We start from the raw sequence: 20,584 nt of genomic DNA on the forward strand, positions 1-20,584 counted from the left end.
GTGATGTGGCATCCCCACCCGCCAGGTGTTCCTTTCCTAACCCTAGAATTCCCGTCTGTAATCCCATGCTCCAAAACGTCATTTCCTGTCTGTTATTCCCGTCTTATCTTCCCTTCTCCTGGGGTTTGCAGTCCGGAGCCTGAATGTGCGGAATTCCTCCGCACATTTGGGACCCGGAATGCAAACCCTAGGCTTCCTTTCACACCATTACTCCTACTCCACTCCAAGAGGAGACAACCTCTTTAAAAAACCCCAATCTAAGGTCGAACAATCGTGCCGAGAGATGCGTGGCTGAGGGGGAGCTCAGCCGCTAACGATGACCCTCGATACCGGGCAACCTCGAGGTGTATTTTGCCTTGTTCCAGCAAGCGGGGCTCTGCTGGCAACCGACACTTTTTCCCTAGCTTCTCGTGGGATTTGTATGGAGAATAGCAATAAAAAATCTGAAGGTACCCTGGAAGACCTATGCCAGGAACTAATGCCCCTGATGGTAGGCGCGGAAAACTCTGCCCAAACATCGGAGCAAGCCATGGAGGGAGTGGAGAGCGCCGACACGGTTGAAAGGAGCGATACCCATCGCCCAAGCAACCTAACGGAGGCTCCCAACCCTGAGACACGCAAGTCCGTCAAGAAATTGACGGGCTCAGCGAAGGGCCGCTATAAAGCTCTTAGAGGACTAGGAGTTGCGCATGAGGAGGCGCTACAACTGTCCGCAAAGGGTTTCGCGGAGCTTAAAAAAATGGGGTACAAGTTCGGGTCCACACATTCCAGGCCCGAGCCAAAATCGGCCAAACGGCCGCGCTCGGAGGAAAAATCACCACAGGGTAACATGTGCAAGAACCCAAGGGTGACTGTGACTCCCCCAACCCAACCCCAACCATCACAACCCTACAACGAGGTCCTCAGCCAAGTCCGAGTCGGAATCAAGGACTCCAAGCCGATGAGTGTCGCGCAACTGGAGTCCCTCTGCAGTACCATCTTGCAAAAGATTGCGACCCTGGAGATGGACGAGGGACCAAAGTTCAAGGGTTACTCATACAAGCCAGGCTGGTTACTCATCACCTGTAGTGACCAAAGGTCAAAAGCCTGGCTTGAACTAATAACACCATCCCTAAAACCATGGCCGGAAGCCAATCTCGGGATTATCCCTGAAAATGAGCTTCCCAAGCCTAATATAGGGATGGTGTTCATCCCAGAGATAGACGACTCCAAGGTAAAGCAGTCGCTATCTCTGCTCTATGCACAGAACCAGGGGCTGTACACAGAGCACTGGAAGATTCTCCACACCAAAGTCGAGAAGAGTGGTGCTATGGTAACCCTATCTCTGGACGACATGTCGGTGGAGAATCTACAAAAAAAGGGCCTAAAGGCAAACTTAGGTTTCCGGGAGGTCCAGTTTCGGCTAAAGGGCCAACCAAAAACCCAACAGACCGAAACTCAACCTTCCCTAGACCCACCACCGCAGGATGCAAACCCTAACCCACTCAACACCTTATCCCAAAAGCCTGCCCGAAAGGTGCCTTCAGGTCCAAAACGGGCGGCTCCTTCGACACCCAATCCCAAACCAGGATCATCGGGCGCGCAGCGGTTTCTCGCCAACCGGGGAGGCCATAGGGGCAACAACCGCCCAAGGGGTAAAGGGGACAGAGGAGGCTACCAAGGGCGCACCAGTGCCCACCACGGTGGCAAATAAACACGACGCATTCGGGGGTAGGGGGGTGATGTTCCTTCAGGCCAATCTCCACCACGCCATAGCGGCCACAGCGGTCGTTGAAAAGCTTTTTGGCGAAAATGGCCTGGACATCGCTCTCATTCAAGAACCATGGATCAACACCAAGTCCATGGCACCAGGACTGAACAGGGCAGGAAAGGTACTGATCTACGAAAAAGGTGCCAAACCGAGAGCCTGCATCGTATTTAACAAAAATATTAACTTCTTGCCTGTTACAGAACTATGCAGTGAAGACCAAGTAGCTGCCTACGTCGATCTCAAAGGGAGAGGAGCACGCAAGGTAATAGTCTGCTCCGCCTACCTGCCCGGAGAGAAGCAAGATCCCACAGAAGAACTGACTAAAGTGCTAGAGTACGCTCAGGCACAAAAGGCGGAACTTATTGTGGGATGTGACGCCAACGCCCACCACACCATCTGGGGGAGCACTGGAATCAACAAAAGGGGTGAGTTACTATCCCAATTTATCTTTACTAATTGCCTGCACTTGTTGAATAAGGGCAATACGCCCACCTTCGTAACTAGAGCTAGGCAAGAAGTATTAGATATAACCTTCGCTACTGAAAAGGCGGCGAGCTGCCTAGCCGACTGGCGTGTCAGCAGCGAAAATTCTATGTCGGACCATAGACATATTTTGTTCAGGGTAAAAGGCTCTCTAGATAGGGAACCACTTACGCGTAGAAATCCAAAAGAAACGTCTTGGGAAGCCTACAAGGCCGACCTCGAATACCGTCTAAAGGATGTCCCAAAATATGTCAAAACCCCAGATTCTCTCAACTTGGCAGTTAATTTAATATCTGAAGGCATACGTAGGGCCTACGAACAAAGCTGCCCACTGAAAGAGTCAAAAACTACTAACACAACGACGTGGTGGAACAAAAGGCTAGAAAATCTCCGTAGGTCCACACGTCGCATATTCAATCACTCGACCACACCGAATGAGTGGGAAAGGTATGGTAGAGCGCTGACTGAATATAATAAACAAATCAGGAAAGCAAAAAGAAGGTCATGGAGGAAGTTCTGTGAAGAGATTGCCCAAACTCATAAAGGAGCGAGAATTCACAAAATACTCTCCAAGACACCAACCAACTATCTCGGTCTTCTTAAAAGACCAGATGGCACATTTACGAACACAGAAGAGGAAACTCTGGACTTGCTCAGAAGCACCCACTTCCCCGGTTCGTACTCAACCAGTAACACACAACTTTGCGCCCAAAGGAATTCTCGAAACCACAGGGCAAGCAATATCGACTGGAATTTGGCAACTAACATTTTCAGACCAAACAAAATTAGATGGGCATTGGATAAATTTAAACCATTTAAATCGGCAGGAGAAGATGGAGTATTTCCGGCGCTTTTACAGCAAGGACAGGAACTCCTCCTCCCGCATCTGGCCAGAATATTCCGAGCAAGTTTTGCATAGGGAATTATACCAGATGAATGGACTAGGGTCAAGGTACGCTTCATACCAAAAGCAGGGAAAAAGGACTATTCACAACCTAAATCCTTCAGACCTATTAGTCTAACATCGTTCCTACTCAAAACGATGGAAAGAATCATTGATCAACACATTAGAGCGAAATACCTGGTGGATAGACCACTAAGTGTAAACCAACATGCTTACCAAAAGGGGAAATCTACGGAGACTGCCCTACTCGACCTGGTTGACAAGGTGCAGAAAACCCTAGAGGAAAAGCAAACCGCTCTATGTGCGTTCCTTGATGTCGAGGGTGCTTTCGACAATACGCCCACAGAGACCATACTCAATGGTATGAATTCAAAGGGAGTAGACGAAACCACCACCAGATGGGTACATAGCATGCTCTCGAACAGAGTAGCCACTCTGACCCTCAATACCATAGAGCATGAATTTTATACCACAAAAGGATGTCCACAAGGAGGCGTTCTATCCCCACTATTATGGACCCTAGCAGTGGACCAACTTCTTGCAATTATGTCAGGCCATGACTATGACACACAGGGATATGCCGACGACCTGGTAGTCATTGTCAAAGGCCCTTGCCTCCACACGATTTCCAACCTAATGCAAGGAGCTCTAAACACTATATTCAAATGGTGTAGAGAAAATGACTTGTCCATTAATCCGAGCAAGACTGTAATAGTACCATTCACAAGGAAACGAAAGCTGGAAAAGCTTACACAACCAAGACTTAATGGACAAATAATACCGTTCTCAGAAGAGGTCAAGTATCTAGGGGTCACTTTCGACCAAAAGTTAACTTGGAACCCTCACTTGAGAAATATTATACAAAAAGCAAAAATGGCCATGTGGTCATGCTGTCGAATGGCAGGAGCAAGATGGGGCATAAGACCCCAAATTGCTATGTGGTTGTACACAGCGGTAGTGAGGCCCATTATCACCTATGCCTCCGCAGTCTGGTGTAACAAAACCAGCCAAAAGACGGCGATAGATACTCTAAACAGCCTGCAACGCACGGCTTGTTTAACCGCAACAGGCGCCTTCTCCTCGACACCGGGAGCGGCCCTAGACGCACTGCTGGACATTATACCACTCCACCTGCACGTGCAAAAGGAGGCCAAGCAGTGCGTCTACAGAATATGCACGCTAAACAGGCCAAAATGGCGCTCTCAAGCATTAACCAAACTAAAGGCCTGGGTTTTTGCAAATAGAACCCTTAGCATGCCCACTGATGACACGCACACCGAATGTCATTTTACCAAACTGTACACAGTAGAAATCCCTCCTAGAGACAAATGGACCAACGACCAAATGTACTTCGAAGAGGGAAGCCATATTTGGTACACGGATGGTTCCAAGAAAGGCAATGATGTAGGATGTGGGATCTATGGTGAGAGACCTAAGCTCAGAGCTAGCGTCAGCATGGGCACACAGGCATCAATCTTCCAGGCAGAAGTCTTCGCCATCAACAAATGTGCGGAGCTTAACCTGGATAGAAACCTAAGACACCATCATATCTACATCAACTCAGACAGCCAAGCTGCTCTGCTGGCACTAGATTCCCTCGAGTCAAACTCAAAACTAGTCCAGAACTGTAAAACAAACCTAAATGCACTGGCTGACTCCAACAAAGTCATACTTAGATGGGTACCAGGGCACTCCGACATTAACGGAAACGAAGAAGCGGACGAACTTGCTAGAAAGGGCGCAGACACACCCCTGGTCGGCCCAGAACCGTTCTGTGGAATCACAAAACGGGATGCATACTCTCTGCTCAGCAACATAGAAAAAACGAGAGCAATCGATCGGTGGAAGTTCGTCAAAGGACAAGAACACTCGAAAGCTCTAATCAAAGGGTTCAACGGCAAAACTGCTAAGGAGCTTCTAAGGCTCAAAAGATATAAAACCTGCGCAGTGACTAGAATATTGACTGGACACTGTAAGTTGAACAAACACATGTTCCGAATTGGGAAGAAACAGGATGCGACATGCAGGTTCTGCCAGGAATCAGAGGAGACTGCAATGCACATTCTCTGTTCCTGTGGACCACTAATGTCAAAAAGAAGTATCCACTTAGGGCGGCACATACTGCAACCCTATGAGGTACAGAACATTACGGCCCAAAGAATCTGGAATTTTCTGGACTCAACGGGCATTAGTAACGAACTTTAAAGGGCCGTCACAATAGATCACTGCTTGGTCGACGTGACACTCACAGGCCCACAAAACCCCAACAATAATAAATAAATAACCGTCCCGTAGAAAATTTGAATAGAAAGAAAGAAAGGAAAGAAAGAAAAAGCATTTATTAGCACAAAATAACATAAGACTAAAACTAGAAATAATTTAACAGAATGAGGTTGCGCTAAATGGTCCTTACTCAGCTTGGTGTCACGGTGTGAGCCAACATGGCACACTCCGCGACGCTGATTTTCAGTAAGGCCCAGAAGATGGACTAGTGAATACCGCGCCTTTTTTTACTGACAAAGTTGTTTGACCGGCTATATGAATAACTGACATACGAAATCAGGAAGAGTTTTATTCAGGTGTATTTATTTAAATTAATATGATTTAAAAGACATGGAACCATCATTACACTTTATAAAACCAAGTCCCCCGCTGCGTCTGTCTGTGTGTATGTATGTTTGCGATAAACTCAAAAACCCCGAAACGGATTTTCATGCGTTTTTCACCTATTAATAGTGATTGTTGAGGAATGTTTAGGTTTATAATTTGTAAAGGTTTTTTGTAACCCGTGCGAAGCCGGGGCGGGTCGCTAGTGTTAATATAAGGTCATGTGTCAACAAAAATAATGAACCATAATAAAACTTAGAATATGAGTAAATCAACTTAAATCATCATCTTCCTCGCGTTATCCCGGCATTTTGCCACGGCTCATGGGAGCCTGCGGTCCGCTTGACAACTAATCCTAAGAATTGACGTAGGCACTAGTTTTTACGAAAGCAATTGCCATCTGACCTAGTAAATCAACTTAAATAACAAATATAATTATAAAATAACTTATTAAATAAACTAAAACTACAAATAAATAAAAATTAGCACTAAATAAAAGTAAACTTACCTATATATATACAATGTGTGGCCTGTAATAGGAGCAAAAAATTAAACTGTAGGCTGTACTCCTCAAACTGACCAACATTTGTTCAGCGACTTTAAAAAATAATGAAGACTTTAGACTTCGTATTTTTCATACAAAATAAATATTATCTTCAATGTACGCCATTATCATTGTGATTGACGTTGCCTGTCACACCTTAAACATAACAAAATTCGCAATACATTGCGTCTTGGAAATAACTTTAAAGTGTATTAAAAATCAAAACACAAGTTATTTTTAAAAGTCGCTGAACAAATGTTGGTCGGTATGAGGAGTACATTGTATATAAAAAAAAACATAATAAACTATAAACTAAGGCTTGCAAAAGCGGTTCATAAAAGGCTATTTTCAAGCAATACAATTATTTTCAAGTAAAGATATACGCGATAAAGTTTTATTTCATGACTAACTATCGCGGTAACCGATGGCAATATTCATTTAAAAAATTGCAGATCACAATCCGGAAACCTAATACTATATGTAAAGGATGACTCACGTTAGACCGGGCCGTGTCCGGGCCGGAGCTTCCGGCGCTTCTTTTTCTATGGAAAGCATCACGTGATCACCTGTCATGTCATAGAAAAGTAAGCGCCGGAAGCTCCGGCCCGGTCACGACCCGGTCTAACGTGAGTCATCCTTAATCCGTCAACGGTTAGTTTTCTGCCCGTTCGGATTAGCGGGGCCCTCCACTTGCCAATCCTAACCACAATCACTAAACAAGCAATCCGAAACCAATCTTGTTTCGTTTACACTTGTAACTCGGTTGACCGCAACTTTCACTCAGTATTACATTATACGTTACAAGTTATTATATTACCAATGACTTTTACTATTCTTGAACTCGGGTCAAATTACGATTTTTAGGGTTCCGTACCGAAAGGGTTAAAACGGGACCCTATTACTAAGACTCCGCTGTCCGTCTGTCTGTCACCAGACTGTATCTCATGAACCGTGATAGCTAGACAATTGAAATTTTCACAGATGATATATTTCTGTTGCCTATAGCAACAAATATGTAGATTTTTACAATAAACATTTTCTATTCTATTCTATTCTAAATACTAAAAAGTACGGAACCCTCGGTGCGCGAGTACGACTCACACTTGGCCGGTTTTTTCTATTCGTCGACTTTAATGGTTGAATTAAGACGTTGTATACCAAACTGTAATCGCATACTTTTCACTAAGGGCTCCCGACTCAACTATAATGACTTCTTACGAAACGCTTTAGCCCACTGAGATGATTTTTTTATTTATTACAAAAAGGCAAGCATTTGACCGCAATCTCACCTGATGGTAAGTGCCGATGCAGTCTAGGGTGGATCATGCTTACCTAAAAGATGTCTATTCACTCTCTCGATTTAAAAAGATCCAAGTTATAGTGGACTGGGAATAGATTTGCAGGAAGTGAATTCCACTCCTTAGCCGTTCGCATGATAAATCTGGATGCATAGCGCTTAGTACGAATCAGTGGCAGAGTAATAACGACGTAAGGGTGAAAGGCAAGTCCGCGTCTAGTCCCACGGTGGCAGAATGGAGATGGGGGGATTAGATTATGTAATCCCATCGCTCCCCTCCCCGAAACGTATCCTGTAGAATACCAATAAACAAGCTACCTTTCTACGGTGTTCAAGGCTCTGCAGTCTAGCCTCTACCAATCCCGCATCTCCAATAAGCTTCCTAGCGCGTTTGTCTATGGAATCTAAGGCGGCTAACTTATATTTGGCGGAATTCGACCAAAGGATAGAACAAAAGACATCAACGCGCTTACTATTTAATTAATAAGAAGTGCGTCTGCGTATCTGCGTACCTAATTTGGATTAATTATCATAGGACCTAAGTTCTATGGTAGAAACAGTATTATATTAGTTGAATCGTAGAAAAAGTGCTGTATACAATAGTGATATATTCAAGCTTTTCCATCTCGTACCTTTATTAAAGCTTCGGAGGCCGACACAAGGTACTCGACTGAAAAGCTCTCTATTAGGTATATCACGATTGTATAAAACACTATGTGCTGCAAATTTTATAATGATTAATAGATGTAATAGGGTTTCTCGAGCAGAAACCTAGTCTCATAGTAACATAGCAATGATCAGTATAACCTTAAAACACACCTCGAATAATTATACACACTTAAAAATACACCCCGTATACTTTTCAACTTTCTACCCCGTATATTTATAGCAATAACTTACCGATCTCATCTCATAGAATATTCAAAGGCCCGTGAACCTGTTCAGTTCGTTGACCCCACCTGCGACCTCACTGTACATAGTGTACATTAGCATATCACGGAGAGAAAACGAAAGGCGACATTATAACTAATCAATTCCAAATGCGAATAATATTGTTTAAGATATTTTAGTAATATTTTAATTTTAATGACGGGCAGATTATACAATATGTTAACGAGTATATATACTTGGGCCAGTTAGTCTCTTTCAGCGCCAGGCAAGACAAGGAAGTTGAGCGCCGTGTTCAAAACGCCTGGAAGAGCTACTGGTCCATGAAGGAGCTAATGAAGGGCGACCTTCCAATCATAGATATGTTATTACTGTAATAGATAAGAAACTCTCGGACATTTCACGTTCACGTCTCTACTAGTGCTGCCCCTAGCGGTCCTGCTCTCAACTAATGAGACTGTATATGCAGTAAACACGCACACATGTACACACACACACACACACACACACACACACACACACACACACACACGTACTTATGGGTTCTTTACCTACATGTAACAACTTTAATATTGGAAACTGATTTATGTAGTAATCTTTGTCGTACCAATTTCCATTTGCTTAGAAAACTACATAAATCAGTTTTTCAGAATAAATAAATGAAAACTTATGTTGAATCAAGTACAATATATTATTTATAAGTACCTACTTATTTACATACGTTCCATTCCAAGTAACTAAGACATGCAAATACAGCGACGCTTTAAGCGCACTTCCGTGAAAATAACTTAACAGCAAGTATGTAACAATTTATTTCCTGACTATGTTTTAAACAATAATTAGAGGCAACCTAATTCATTTCTTCTTCTTGATCCCAAAATAACTTGGAAAGCTTCAATAGTTTGATCCAACTTTTTTTGATTTAATTTAGATCCATTTTTGTCGCATATTTCATAGTTTTGAGAACATTCAAGCTTTTTATCCACAATTTGTGGTGCGGTGATCTGGGTGTTACAGCGCATTAGATTAGGTAGATTTTCCTTTTTTAGGTTCACTGAAATTGCCATTGACAACATCGAAAAACTTATCGAAGAAAAGCACGATACCTGCCGTGTCGCAACTTTATTCTGAAAGCTTTTTAATACCTGAAAATATATTAACAGTTAAGATGTTATCAAAAGTATAAAAAGGTTATTTTACAGCGAAACAGGACAAGTGTTGAGCATGCATTTTAAGGGTGTGCTATTGTCACATTTAATGTTAGGTAACAAGAAATCAGTGAATCGGGATATTATTCATGTAAAATGTCGACAAAGGTAACGTATTGTGGTTGGATTTTATCAGTAGATGTATGTCTTTCTAATTTTGGCAGGTTGTAGTTGATTTATCAGATTAAGACCTAGGCACGGAAAATAGTATCTTAATTATGATAATCAGAGCAACGTGTATGACGGGCCTTACGGGCACTAAGAATGGTGCTAGTTCAACGGCTGTTATTTGAAATGTTACAATGTTCCATGTTCCATCGCCAACATTTCATAAATATGCTTTACCCGAAGCCTCTATCAAAGCTTTTGATAAAGATGAAATAATAAATAAATGTTCAGGAGGTATATATATATTATAAACTCGAAAATTTACTTACCTTGCCCTTATACCGATGTACATACAAGAAGGTACACAGATTCGGCGCGGCCCGGCCGGCATTGCTTTTCATCTTGCCTGCGTTGGTTTGGTTGAATGAGTAAGAGCACAACTCAACACAACTTACAAGGTTGGTTGTGATATAAAGAAACGCTGTTTGTTAATATCTTAACATAAATCTGACCAAAAATATGTTTAAACGGAATTTATATTAAAAAACAACTTAGAAATAATTTCAAAATTTCCCGTCAAACCAAACGTCATTTGGTTTTTTTATTCGTCTAAATACGTCAGTCTGTCATTGTACGGTGTTTGCACTACATATTAAAAAAACTACTTTTACGTTTCAAATTTATTTTGTTTCCTAGTTCATTTGCTGCAACGTAAGGTTAGTAACACTATCAAAACATTTTTTATTAAAATATATTCTTCTAGATTTAATTAAATACGATTAAGTTACCTGCTTAAATATTTGTTTTGGTATATTTTGTTTTCTACTATCTACACACAAGAATGATATCTAGCCACACTCAGCCCTCCTTATGCTAAAGGCGGTATCTCAAAAACGAATGAACTGGAAATGGAACGTTATGATTCAAATTTAAGGTACTTATTTGCATGCAATCTTCAATTGAGATACCGCGTTTTAGCTCAGCAGGGCACCACGGCTGAGGAATATATGTCCAGCATAACCCAGAGATGGCATTATTATCAGCATTACATTACTCCTCTTCAGAGATACTATACCATGCTTCCAATGTCACTAAAGCGTAAACTCGTTGACATGTGTATTCTGCCTGTCCTAACCTACGGTGCCCAAACATGGTCGCTCACCGAGAGTCAGAAGTCCAAATTGAAGGTTTGCCAGAGAGCAATGGAGCGCAGCATTCTAGGTGTCACAAGGATGGATCGCATCCGAAACACTACACTGCGCTCCAGAACAGGCATAGCTGACGTAGGGGAGAAGACCGCTAGGCTGAAGTGGGACTGGGTAGGTCACGTCTGCCGCATGCATCCGGATAGGTGGGCTAGTATAGCCATCAAGTGGATGCCGCAAAAGAAGCGCGGACGTGGCAGGCCCAGGCGGAGATGGCGGGACGACTTAGACACCTTCACTAATAACTGGCCGGAAACAGCTCAACAACGGGAGTCATGGAAATCAAAGGGAGAGGGCTTTGCCCAGCAGTGGGACACTACAGGCTATTAAAAAATAATAATATAAGCCATGTTGCTTGAATTAATTAAAACAATACAATAAATAATGGACTTTAAAGCCTAATTTTCTTGAACTTAAATCTATACGTTGAAAAAGTCATTTATTTACATACAGTACAACTAAACGAAGTTAATAACTAGCTTGAATCTAAATTAGGCCCTTGAGGCATTCCAAGGATGCTGGCGGCATTTCCTCGCTGTATCGCAATGCTGATACGTTGTGCGAGGAAGCCGCCAGCTCTTCGGTCACCAGTTACGTCAACCAGACGCTTCGCGATTTCTCAAACAACTTGTGCGCGCTGGGACCCCATGGACCTCAACTCCAAATGGTACTCTCTACCGAGGCTCTTATACTTTAATACGTTTTAAAATTCCGGCGCTTTCCGCCGCTCCGCCCGCTTTTACATTAGTCTGTTGGAGGTGGGACGGTGCCAGTGTGTCTACGCAGGTAGCATCCCACACATCCGTCCCAAGCTCCAAGGAACTAAGGACACCCCATCGGGCCTCTTGCCATCATCCCTGATAACGTCAGTCGTCTCAAGAAGAGCAGGCACATTGATGGCGGCAAGAGACCAACGGATGTGCCGTCGGAAAGTACCCATATTGCAAAGACTTATATTGACCGGGATATAGACCGTGATTACCTTTTGTATTATTTGTGAGCTCCCGATATTTCGACGCAGTTACATGCATCATGTTCACGGGTGACTGAAGATAGCGGGTGGGTGCCAAAGTTGTGTAGACAGCGCTCTGTCTACCCTCATTCTGGCGCGTCGGCTGCGTTCACTTTCAACGTTACCAACAACAACACAAACAACAACGTTGAAAATGAACGCAGCCGACGCGCAAGAATGAGGGTAGACAGAGCGCTGTCTACACAACTTTGACACCCACCCGCTATCTTCAGTCACCCGTGAACATGATGCATGTAACTGCGTCGAAATATCGGGAGCTCACAAATAATACAAAAGGTAATCACGGTCTATATCCCGGTCAATATAAGTCTAGTGAAACTAACCGTGAATCATTCAAAACCCCATATTGCAAAATTCAAACGATGGGGATCCAAAATTTTCATTTCCAAAATGAGCTTCCTTTACGGCTCATCGAAAAAAAAATAGGACTTTTGAAACGCGGCAGGGTAATAGCCCCGGAATTAAAAAAATATGGTATTCGGATATATGTTTATTGATTATATGATATGAGTTTTAACACAAGCCAAAACACGAATGCTTAAAATTTTCTCGATAGAAAAAAAATCCAAAATTACGTCATTTAGAATAATTTATTCATCAATTGGGCAATCGTCTTCATTTTCATTTTTACCACAGCGTAACTAAATAAAGGATGACTCACGTTAGACCGGGCCGTATCCGGGCCGGAGCTTCCGGCGCTACTTTACTATGACGACAGGTGATCACGTGATGCTTTCCATAGAAAACGAAGCGCCGGAAGCTCCGGCCCGGACACGGCCCGGTCTAACGTCAGTCATCCTAGAGACTGCAATAATTATCGACCAATAGCGCTTTTATCGACCTTTTCAAAAATATTCGAAACCGCGATGTCGAGGCGACTCTACTCCTTTTGCGAGAAATTTGACATCTTAAACGATGCTCAATACGGCTTCCGAGAGAAGCGATCTACAACCCTAGCAGTGTACAAGTTTGTTCGAGAAGTACTGAATATAATTAACGAAAGAAAATACGCTATAGGCGTTTTATTAGATATGAGCAAGGCTTACGACCGAGTTAAGTATAATATATTATTAAAAAAACTAAAAGATATAGGCATAAGAGGAAATGCTCATGACTGGTTTTCCTCATACCTTTCAAACCGTGTACAATATGTCGAAATAGAGCATCACAATCACAACACTGATACAATAAACTATGTCCAATCACAAATAACAAAAGTAAACCAATCGATACCCCAGGGAAGTGTCCTTGGGTGTATTTTATTCCTTATCTACATAAATGATTTGCCCAAAATAATAAATAGCCCATGTACCTTGTTTGCTGACGATATTTCTTTTGTTATATCGTGCGAAAACGAACAAAACTTGAACAGTGATCTAAACTCTACCCTAAAAGAAGTTGTAACCTGGCTCAGCGACCACAACTTACAAGTTAATTACGAAAAAACTAAAATTATACAATTTAAACCTTTCCAAAAGCGAACATTAAACATTAATTACTCTTACAACAATAATAAAATAGAATCAATAAGTTCAACGGTATTCTTGGGTGTTAACATAGACTCAGCCCTTAACTGGAAAGATCACATAAATAAAATAAGTAGCAAATTAAGTAGCTTCATTTACGCACTATATCACCTAAAAAAATGTACTGACATAAAAATAGCCACAAATGCATACTACGCCTATGCTCACTCTTGGTTACAATATGGAATTATACTGTGGGGTAATAGTCCAAGTGTGAACAATCTTTTTTTATTACAAAAACACTGCGTTAGGATCCTTGTGAACATTCATCAACTGGAAAGCTGCAAACCTCACTTCATAAAGTTAAGAATCCTGACCTTAATCTCCATGTACATACTGGAAGTGTGTCTATTCGTAAAGAATAATGAAAACCTCTTTCCCCAATACTCGCGATCGGCCAACCTACGACCTAAAACTAGACTAGCCACACCAAACTCTACTTTGCAGATGATCCATAAAGGCCCCTTTGGCATGGCCATAAAAATATATAATAAAATCCCAAACGAAATAAAAGAAATAAATAATTATAGTAACTTTAAAAATGCATTAAAAACTTACCTAGTAAAAAAAGCATACTACACATTAAATGATTTTTTTAACGATAATATGGACTAATAACGTTACCGGCACCGATAAAAGTTTGAAAAAAGGTTACAAGAGTGACCATTATAAATTATACACTAGTCTTTAGGAATTGGCTTATGCCTATGATGCATGTTATGTCATAAGTTAGTGTTAAGTATATTGCTATACCCTTACAGGGTTCATGTAGAACTGTATTAAATAGTTTTAAGAACTGTATACTAATATGAGTGCAATAAACAATTCTAATGAACTTTCGAAGAAACCAGTCTCATCGAGGGGACTGATTGATGCGTTCACATGCACAAAACTAGCACTTAATGCATCATGCATAATCTACTTTAAAAGTAAAGATTCTGAAATCTCCGAGAACATTTCTAGCTTTTTAATATTGATTTTTAGTACGAGCTTTTATCCCTGAATGTACTCTTGTTTCAACAGGCAACTAAATACTCATTAAGACAATTCTAATTACCCCAAACACAATTATATTGCGTTGTTTTATCACAGAGTTCCTATGGCCACCTCCTGTCTCCATCATCAGATCAGCTTGATGTCACGATAATATTCCATTGTCATCTGATTTACATATGTGAGCGTTTCTTTTTTTTGCCATTTTTTCATGTGCCATATTTTGCAACTTTTGTGTTATTTCTACTCAGAATCACGAGCTGTTTCGATCCTAATGGTATAAAAAAAATGTCCCAAGGTTTTTTCCTATTGTGTTACCATTTCCCCATATACTCTGTATGGCGGTAACAAATAGGAAAGTTTGAAAAATGTATGAAAATTTTGGGACACTTTTTTTCTCTTCTAAGGATGAAAAGGGCTCGTGATCCTGACTAGAAATAACACAAAAGTGACAAAAAAGGTCACATGAAAAAATGGCAAAAAAAAAGAAACGCTCACGTATGAAAAATTTCAGCTCAATCAGCAATCGGGAAGTGGGTCAAATTCAGCTTCCAATATTTGACCCACACTAACATACATTACATAATTTACATACATACTAACAGGGCAGGTTTCATAAAAGCTTGTAAAAACCTGTAACATGGACAAATCACGATCTTACGAGTTAAAATGTAAAAGCATGTAAAAGCGATCCTCGAGGCACCCCGAGTCGTGAGTGAAAGAGAAAGCGCTATTTAATTTATGGCAGATAAGTATAGTAAACTGGTATTTGTTGACGTAACCGAGGTCACACTGGAAAGTTTGAGAACCGGCTTTTATTCGTCCTTTTAGTTGCACAAATATTACAAAATGAGGGCTATCGCGTTTAATTTCGCCGCTAGGGGCGCTAGTGTAGATGGAGATCTTTCAAAATGTCAAATGCATAGAAGTTACCCTAACAGCATTTATACGTCATTATGACGTCAGCGACGTCATTATGACGCCATAATTACGTCATTATTACGTCATTGTGTCATTATTACCTGGGTAAGGGGGTTTCAAGCTTTTTTATCGGGAATTTTCATTCCTTATTCATAAATGTGGTAAATTTTTGTCCATCTGATTAATAATGGTAAACAATAGACATAGCGCAATAAATGTTAGTGGTTTAAAAAAAGTGCCAACTAAAATATATGCAAAATTAAACAGGTTGAAAAAAATGGCACATTTAGACGTTAAAATACCTTTGTGTATATTAGAACGTATTGATTTTATAAAAATAAGCATAGAAGAATTTAGAGATCTGTTTTTCTAAAAGATAAAGATAAAAGACATTTATTCGTGACGATCACAACACAAGTACGAACATGTACAGACAACAACAGCAAGAAAAGAAGAGATCATCAAGTGTGCATCACGAAATGGACCCAACTCAGCATAATGCTAGCTATAAAGCCAGCGCTGGTCTTCGGTAGGGCCCATTCGGTGATGCCACCTTCACCCCAGGTAGCAAAGTGACGTCAGCGACGTCATAATGACGTAATTATGGCGTAATAATGACGTCGTTGACGTCATAATGACGTAATTATGGCGTAATAATGACGTCGTTGACGTCATAATGACGTATAAATGATGTTAGGGACCTACCCTACATCTACACTATCTATGCTTTCTGGACCTACATCTACAGTGGCGCCAACTGGTGAGCACAAAAACGGTAGCCCTCATTCAAAAAAATATTCTGCATGTAGGCCTCAAGGGCTCTTTCATAAGTCAGTACAACATTTACAGCAAAGAGAATTAAGAAGACATGGAGTGCTCACTTCATACATCGGTTTTGTTACCAAAAAGACTATTATTTTCGTAGTCTACATCTAGCGTCAAGTAGCGGAACTATCAGTACTGCTACTCGACAATAGATGTCACATGTGTCGCGACTGACGAAAAGTGTGCCTATGTAATATTTGGTAACATGTAACGTAAATCACATGCCATGCAATTATCGGTGGCCTTAAGGCATTGCACCTTATTCAAAAATGAATGAATGAACAAATGAAGTTATAATTAAATTCATGTTTTACCTACACTATCACAGGGCGGACACGCTATACAGCAAAAATCACTTGCGTTTCTATGTGTGAACGGTACGTCTGTGCACGCGTCATGCGTCATAGTGTGAGTAAGTTGCTTAAAAATAGCACTGAGTGGTCGGCAAACGGCCGTCATTCTGCTCTCGCGGGCGAGGTCGTTCAAATCGGGGCGGGGCGGTGCGTGGCCGTTCTGTATGATAACACTATTACTTATTCTGTGACACTATTATGTGTCTGTTACCATCATTAGTTTTTGTTTTACCATCTTACCGATCTCCGCCGCGTAATCTGAAACAAAATAAATAGGTGTAAATACCTAAGAACATGTAGTATAAACAACAAACAATATACTTAAGGCCTTATATTAAAATTACAAACTAAAATTAAAAACTAAACTTAAAAACCGGCCAAGTGCGAGTCGGACTCGCGCACGAAGAGTTCCGTACCATTACGGAAAAAAAACAGCAAAAAAAATCACGTTTGTTGTATGGGATATGGGAGCCCCATTTAAATATTTATATTATTCTGTTTTTAGTATTTGTTGTTATAGCGGCAACAGAAATACATCATCTGTTAAAATTTCAACTGTCTAGCTATTACGGTTCATGAGATACAGTCCGGTGACAGACGGACAGCGGAGTCTTAGTAATAGGGTCCCGTTTTTACCCTTTGGGTACGGAACCCAAAAAATTAACTATAAATAGAAATAGTAAATTGTTAACCAAGGGATGAAAGGCACTCATGCCTGTCGAGGTAGTTTGGCGCTCGAACACAGTGAGAGCGCCAATAGTCCGAGGCTTAAATGATGCCTTTGATCCGAGTCAAAGACTCTACTTTTCATTTCGAATGCGAGAAAAGTAAAATACATATTTTTTAGGGTTCCGTATTAAAAGGGTAAAAACGGGACCCTTTTACCTACCTACGTACCGACCTATTAAAACCTTTCAATTACTTATAGTAAAAAATTGAAAAAAATCGTACTTGAAAAGTAAAATGCGCGCGCAACTTTTCAGGATTGCCATAGAGCAAACCGTTTTTTTTTTCTCGCAGGGGTAAACACATTTACGTATCTCACTCTCGAGCTGCGAAGTCCCGTTGGGGATGGGGTGGTATGTGGGACTCGGTCCTCCGGTACTCCCTCTGTTACTCAGAGGGAGGGGAGGATAATACCCACTAACTTCCCCTGCGGCGTTACCCTCTCTGCCGTTATTGGGGAGCATTGTGAGGTCACGAGTATTCTATCACGATGCTCCCCCACCATAGAGCAAACCTAACGTAACCTAACCTATCTATAGGATAACCTGAGGAAAATCCTGAAAAGTTAACGGTTTCAGAATTATGACTAATGATAATATGACAATCATTACAATATGACTCAATAATTATGTCAAACAAAGGGACCCCAAAAAATACATTGTAAAAAATTGTGTAATGTAAGGAACCCTTGGAACGCGAGTCCGACTCGCACTTAGCCCGTTTTTAGGGTTCCGTACCCAAAGGGTAAAAACGGGACCCTATTACTAAGACTCCGCTGTCCGTCTGTTCTGTCTGTCTGTCTGTCACCAGGCTGTATCTCACGAACCGTGATAGCTAGAGAGTTGAAAATTCCACAGATGATGTATTTCTGTTGCCGCTATAACAACAAATACTAAAAACAGAATAAAATAAATATTTAAGTGGGGCACCCATACAACAAACGTGATTTTTTTGCCGTTTTTTGCGTAATGGTAGGAAACCCTTCGTGCGCGAGTCCGACTCGCACTTGGCCGGTTTTTTCATTCATGACATCTATTTCAGTTCACAGCTCATAATAGTCAATATTAGTTGTTCAAAGTTCAGATAGAGCGGTCAAACAGCATTCCGAGAGAGAAAGCGAACGAAAGTCGACAGTCAACCCATCCTTATTGATATTATATGAAAGCGAATGGGCAAACCTGTGTTTTGGCCACGGTCACCTTACCGGTTTAGGAGTCGAAAAATAAAACTAAAAAACTAAAACTATTAAACTACTACATGCTACTACCCGAAACCCTAAAAAACCGCACCGAGGGTTCCGTACTCTTTAGTATTTGTTGTTATAGCGGCAACAGAAATACATCATCTGTGAAAATTTCAACTGTCTAGCTATCACGGTTGACGAGATACAGCCTGGTGACAGACAGACAGACGGACAAACGGACAGAGGAGTCTTAGTAATAAGGTCCCGTTTTTACTCTTTGGGTACGGAACCCTAAAAACGCGTTTCGTACCTACATAATCAAAGTTTTTAAACAACGGTATGGTGGCAATTGTCATCTCCATATCCATACTAATATTATAAATGCGAAAGTGTGTCTGTCTGTTACCTCTTCACGCTTAAACCGCTGAACCGATTTAGTTGAAATTTGGTATAGAGATAGTTTGAGTCCCGGGGATGGACATAGGGTAGTTTTTATCCCAGAAATCTTCCTTTAAGGGGGTGAAATGGGGGATGGAAGTTTGTATGGAAAATAGACAAAAAGCAGATTGGATAAAAAATAAGCTACCCAAGTTACTAACTCCACGCAGACGAAGTCGTGGGCAAAAGCTAGTCATTTATAACCTTATTAAACATTCTCGCAAAATTGTACTGAGATATCTGTCAGCGTACCCTTCCTGTTTGAAAAATACTATAGTATGAATACTAAGGATCATTTACGTTTTTTCTGAGCCTTTTCTTCCAAGTTAAAAAATATTTAACTTGGATGAAAAGGCTCAGAACCATAGAACATTCGAACAATAGCCTGAACGAAGTAACTCGAGAATTTTGGACCAAAGTTGGTAGCTTTCGGATTATATTTGGGTGGTAAGGTATTACATAATAAATTTACAATGTTACCGCTCAATTTAACATAAATGCGTGAACTTAAAGTACCAAAAATACGTGTCATTACACCCGCGCGCACTCGTGTGAGACATCTTCAAAATATTACGTAATGGTATGGGACCCTATTCTACGCATTTTAGTTTAAGCCCGCGATATAGCCATTTAAGAGGGCCAATACTGCCAATAGAGAGTACTCTCTCCAGGCGGGTGTTATGCCAGTAGGCCGAGCACATGATTGGCGCGACAGTATCTCGCCGCGAGATAGACTGCCCGTCTTTTACTAACTGTATGAATTAAAGAGGGGCGGGTAGTCTATGTCGCACCGAGATATTCTCGCGCCAATCATGTGCTAGCCCGGCTGGGGACCGAAGTCCACTGAGAGGTAGTCAGAAGGAGTATATTATGGATGGTATAGAAAGGATCGCAATCTCTTATGGCAGAATTGTTGTAAAAGTGACCGCGTTAAGCTTTATATAATAGTTCCTAATCTCTCCGGTGGCGTTAGTTAGGCTCTGGGACATGAGTATAACATGAACCATATAAGGCAACAAATAACCCGACCAAATTACGTAGGTTGTTTTTGGTAGTATTTCGGTGTATGGTGGCGCCGCCTAATTACTGTTTTTTGATGGACACTTTTCATACATAGAGATATGGCTCCTTTATACAGTCTCCATGGAGTATATATAGTAAGTGACATTTGACACTCCGTAACCGCGATGTAGGTTTCTAGCTAATTGCGTTCTAGCTCCCTAACGCCATCTGTTAGATGACGTCGACAGTGGCAGCTAGAGGAGACGCCACAACTATTAGGTATAATTCTTAGGATTTCGTACCAAAAAGGTAAAGGAACCCTGAAGAATTTACCATACTGGATGCGTTCTGCGGGCAGCGGTCAGGTCAAAATTCAACTTCAACGGTTGATGTCAATGTTGTTCATACATAATGCGGGTTTGACCTGACCGCTGACCGCAGAACGCATCCAGTGTGGCAAATCCTTTATGGTGCACCTCTGTCTGTCTGTCACATTGCTTCACGCGGTCGGGCGCATCAGGCGGGCCGTATGCTTGTTTGCCACCGACGTGGTAAAAAAAAACCAACAACTCAAAAATGACGTATGCCAC

The 20,584-nt window shown here is 41.4% G+C and overlaps 1 protein-coding gene across 4 annotated transcripts in view; it reads right to left on the bottom strand.

The window, feature by feature from the left end:
* Window positions 1-20,584, bottom strand: part of LOC134753353 (uncharacterized) — a 62,357-nt gene that overhangs the window by 16,057 nt on the left and 25,716 nt on the right. For 2 of the 4 annotated variants that reach the window (XM_063689230.1, XM_063689228.1), the window contains exon 2: window positions 16,886-16,903. The exons of the other annotated variants lie outside the window; for them this stretch is intronic. In XM_063689230.1, the coding sequence (XP_063545300.1) occupies window positions 16,886-16,903 (18 nt within the window). The remainder of the gene's footprint in view (window positions 1-16,885; window positions 16,904-20,584) is intronic. 4 annotated transcript variants of the gene reach the window in all.

This window comes from Cydia strobilella, chromosome 26 (assembly GCF_947568885.1).
Source record: "Cydia strobilella chromosome 26, ilCydStro3.1, whole genome shotgun sequence".
Classification (NCBI taxonomy): domain Eukaryota; kingdom Metazoa; phylum Arthropoda; class Insecta; order Lepidoptera; family Tortricidae; genus Cydia; species Cydia strobilella.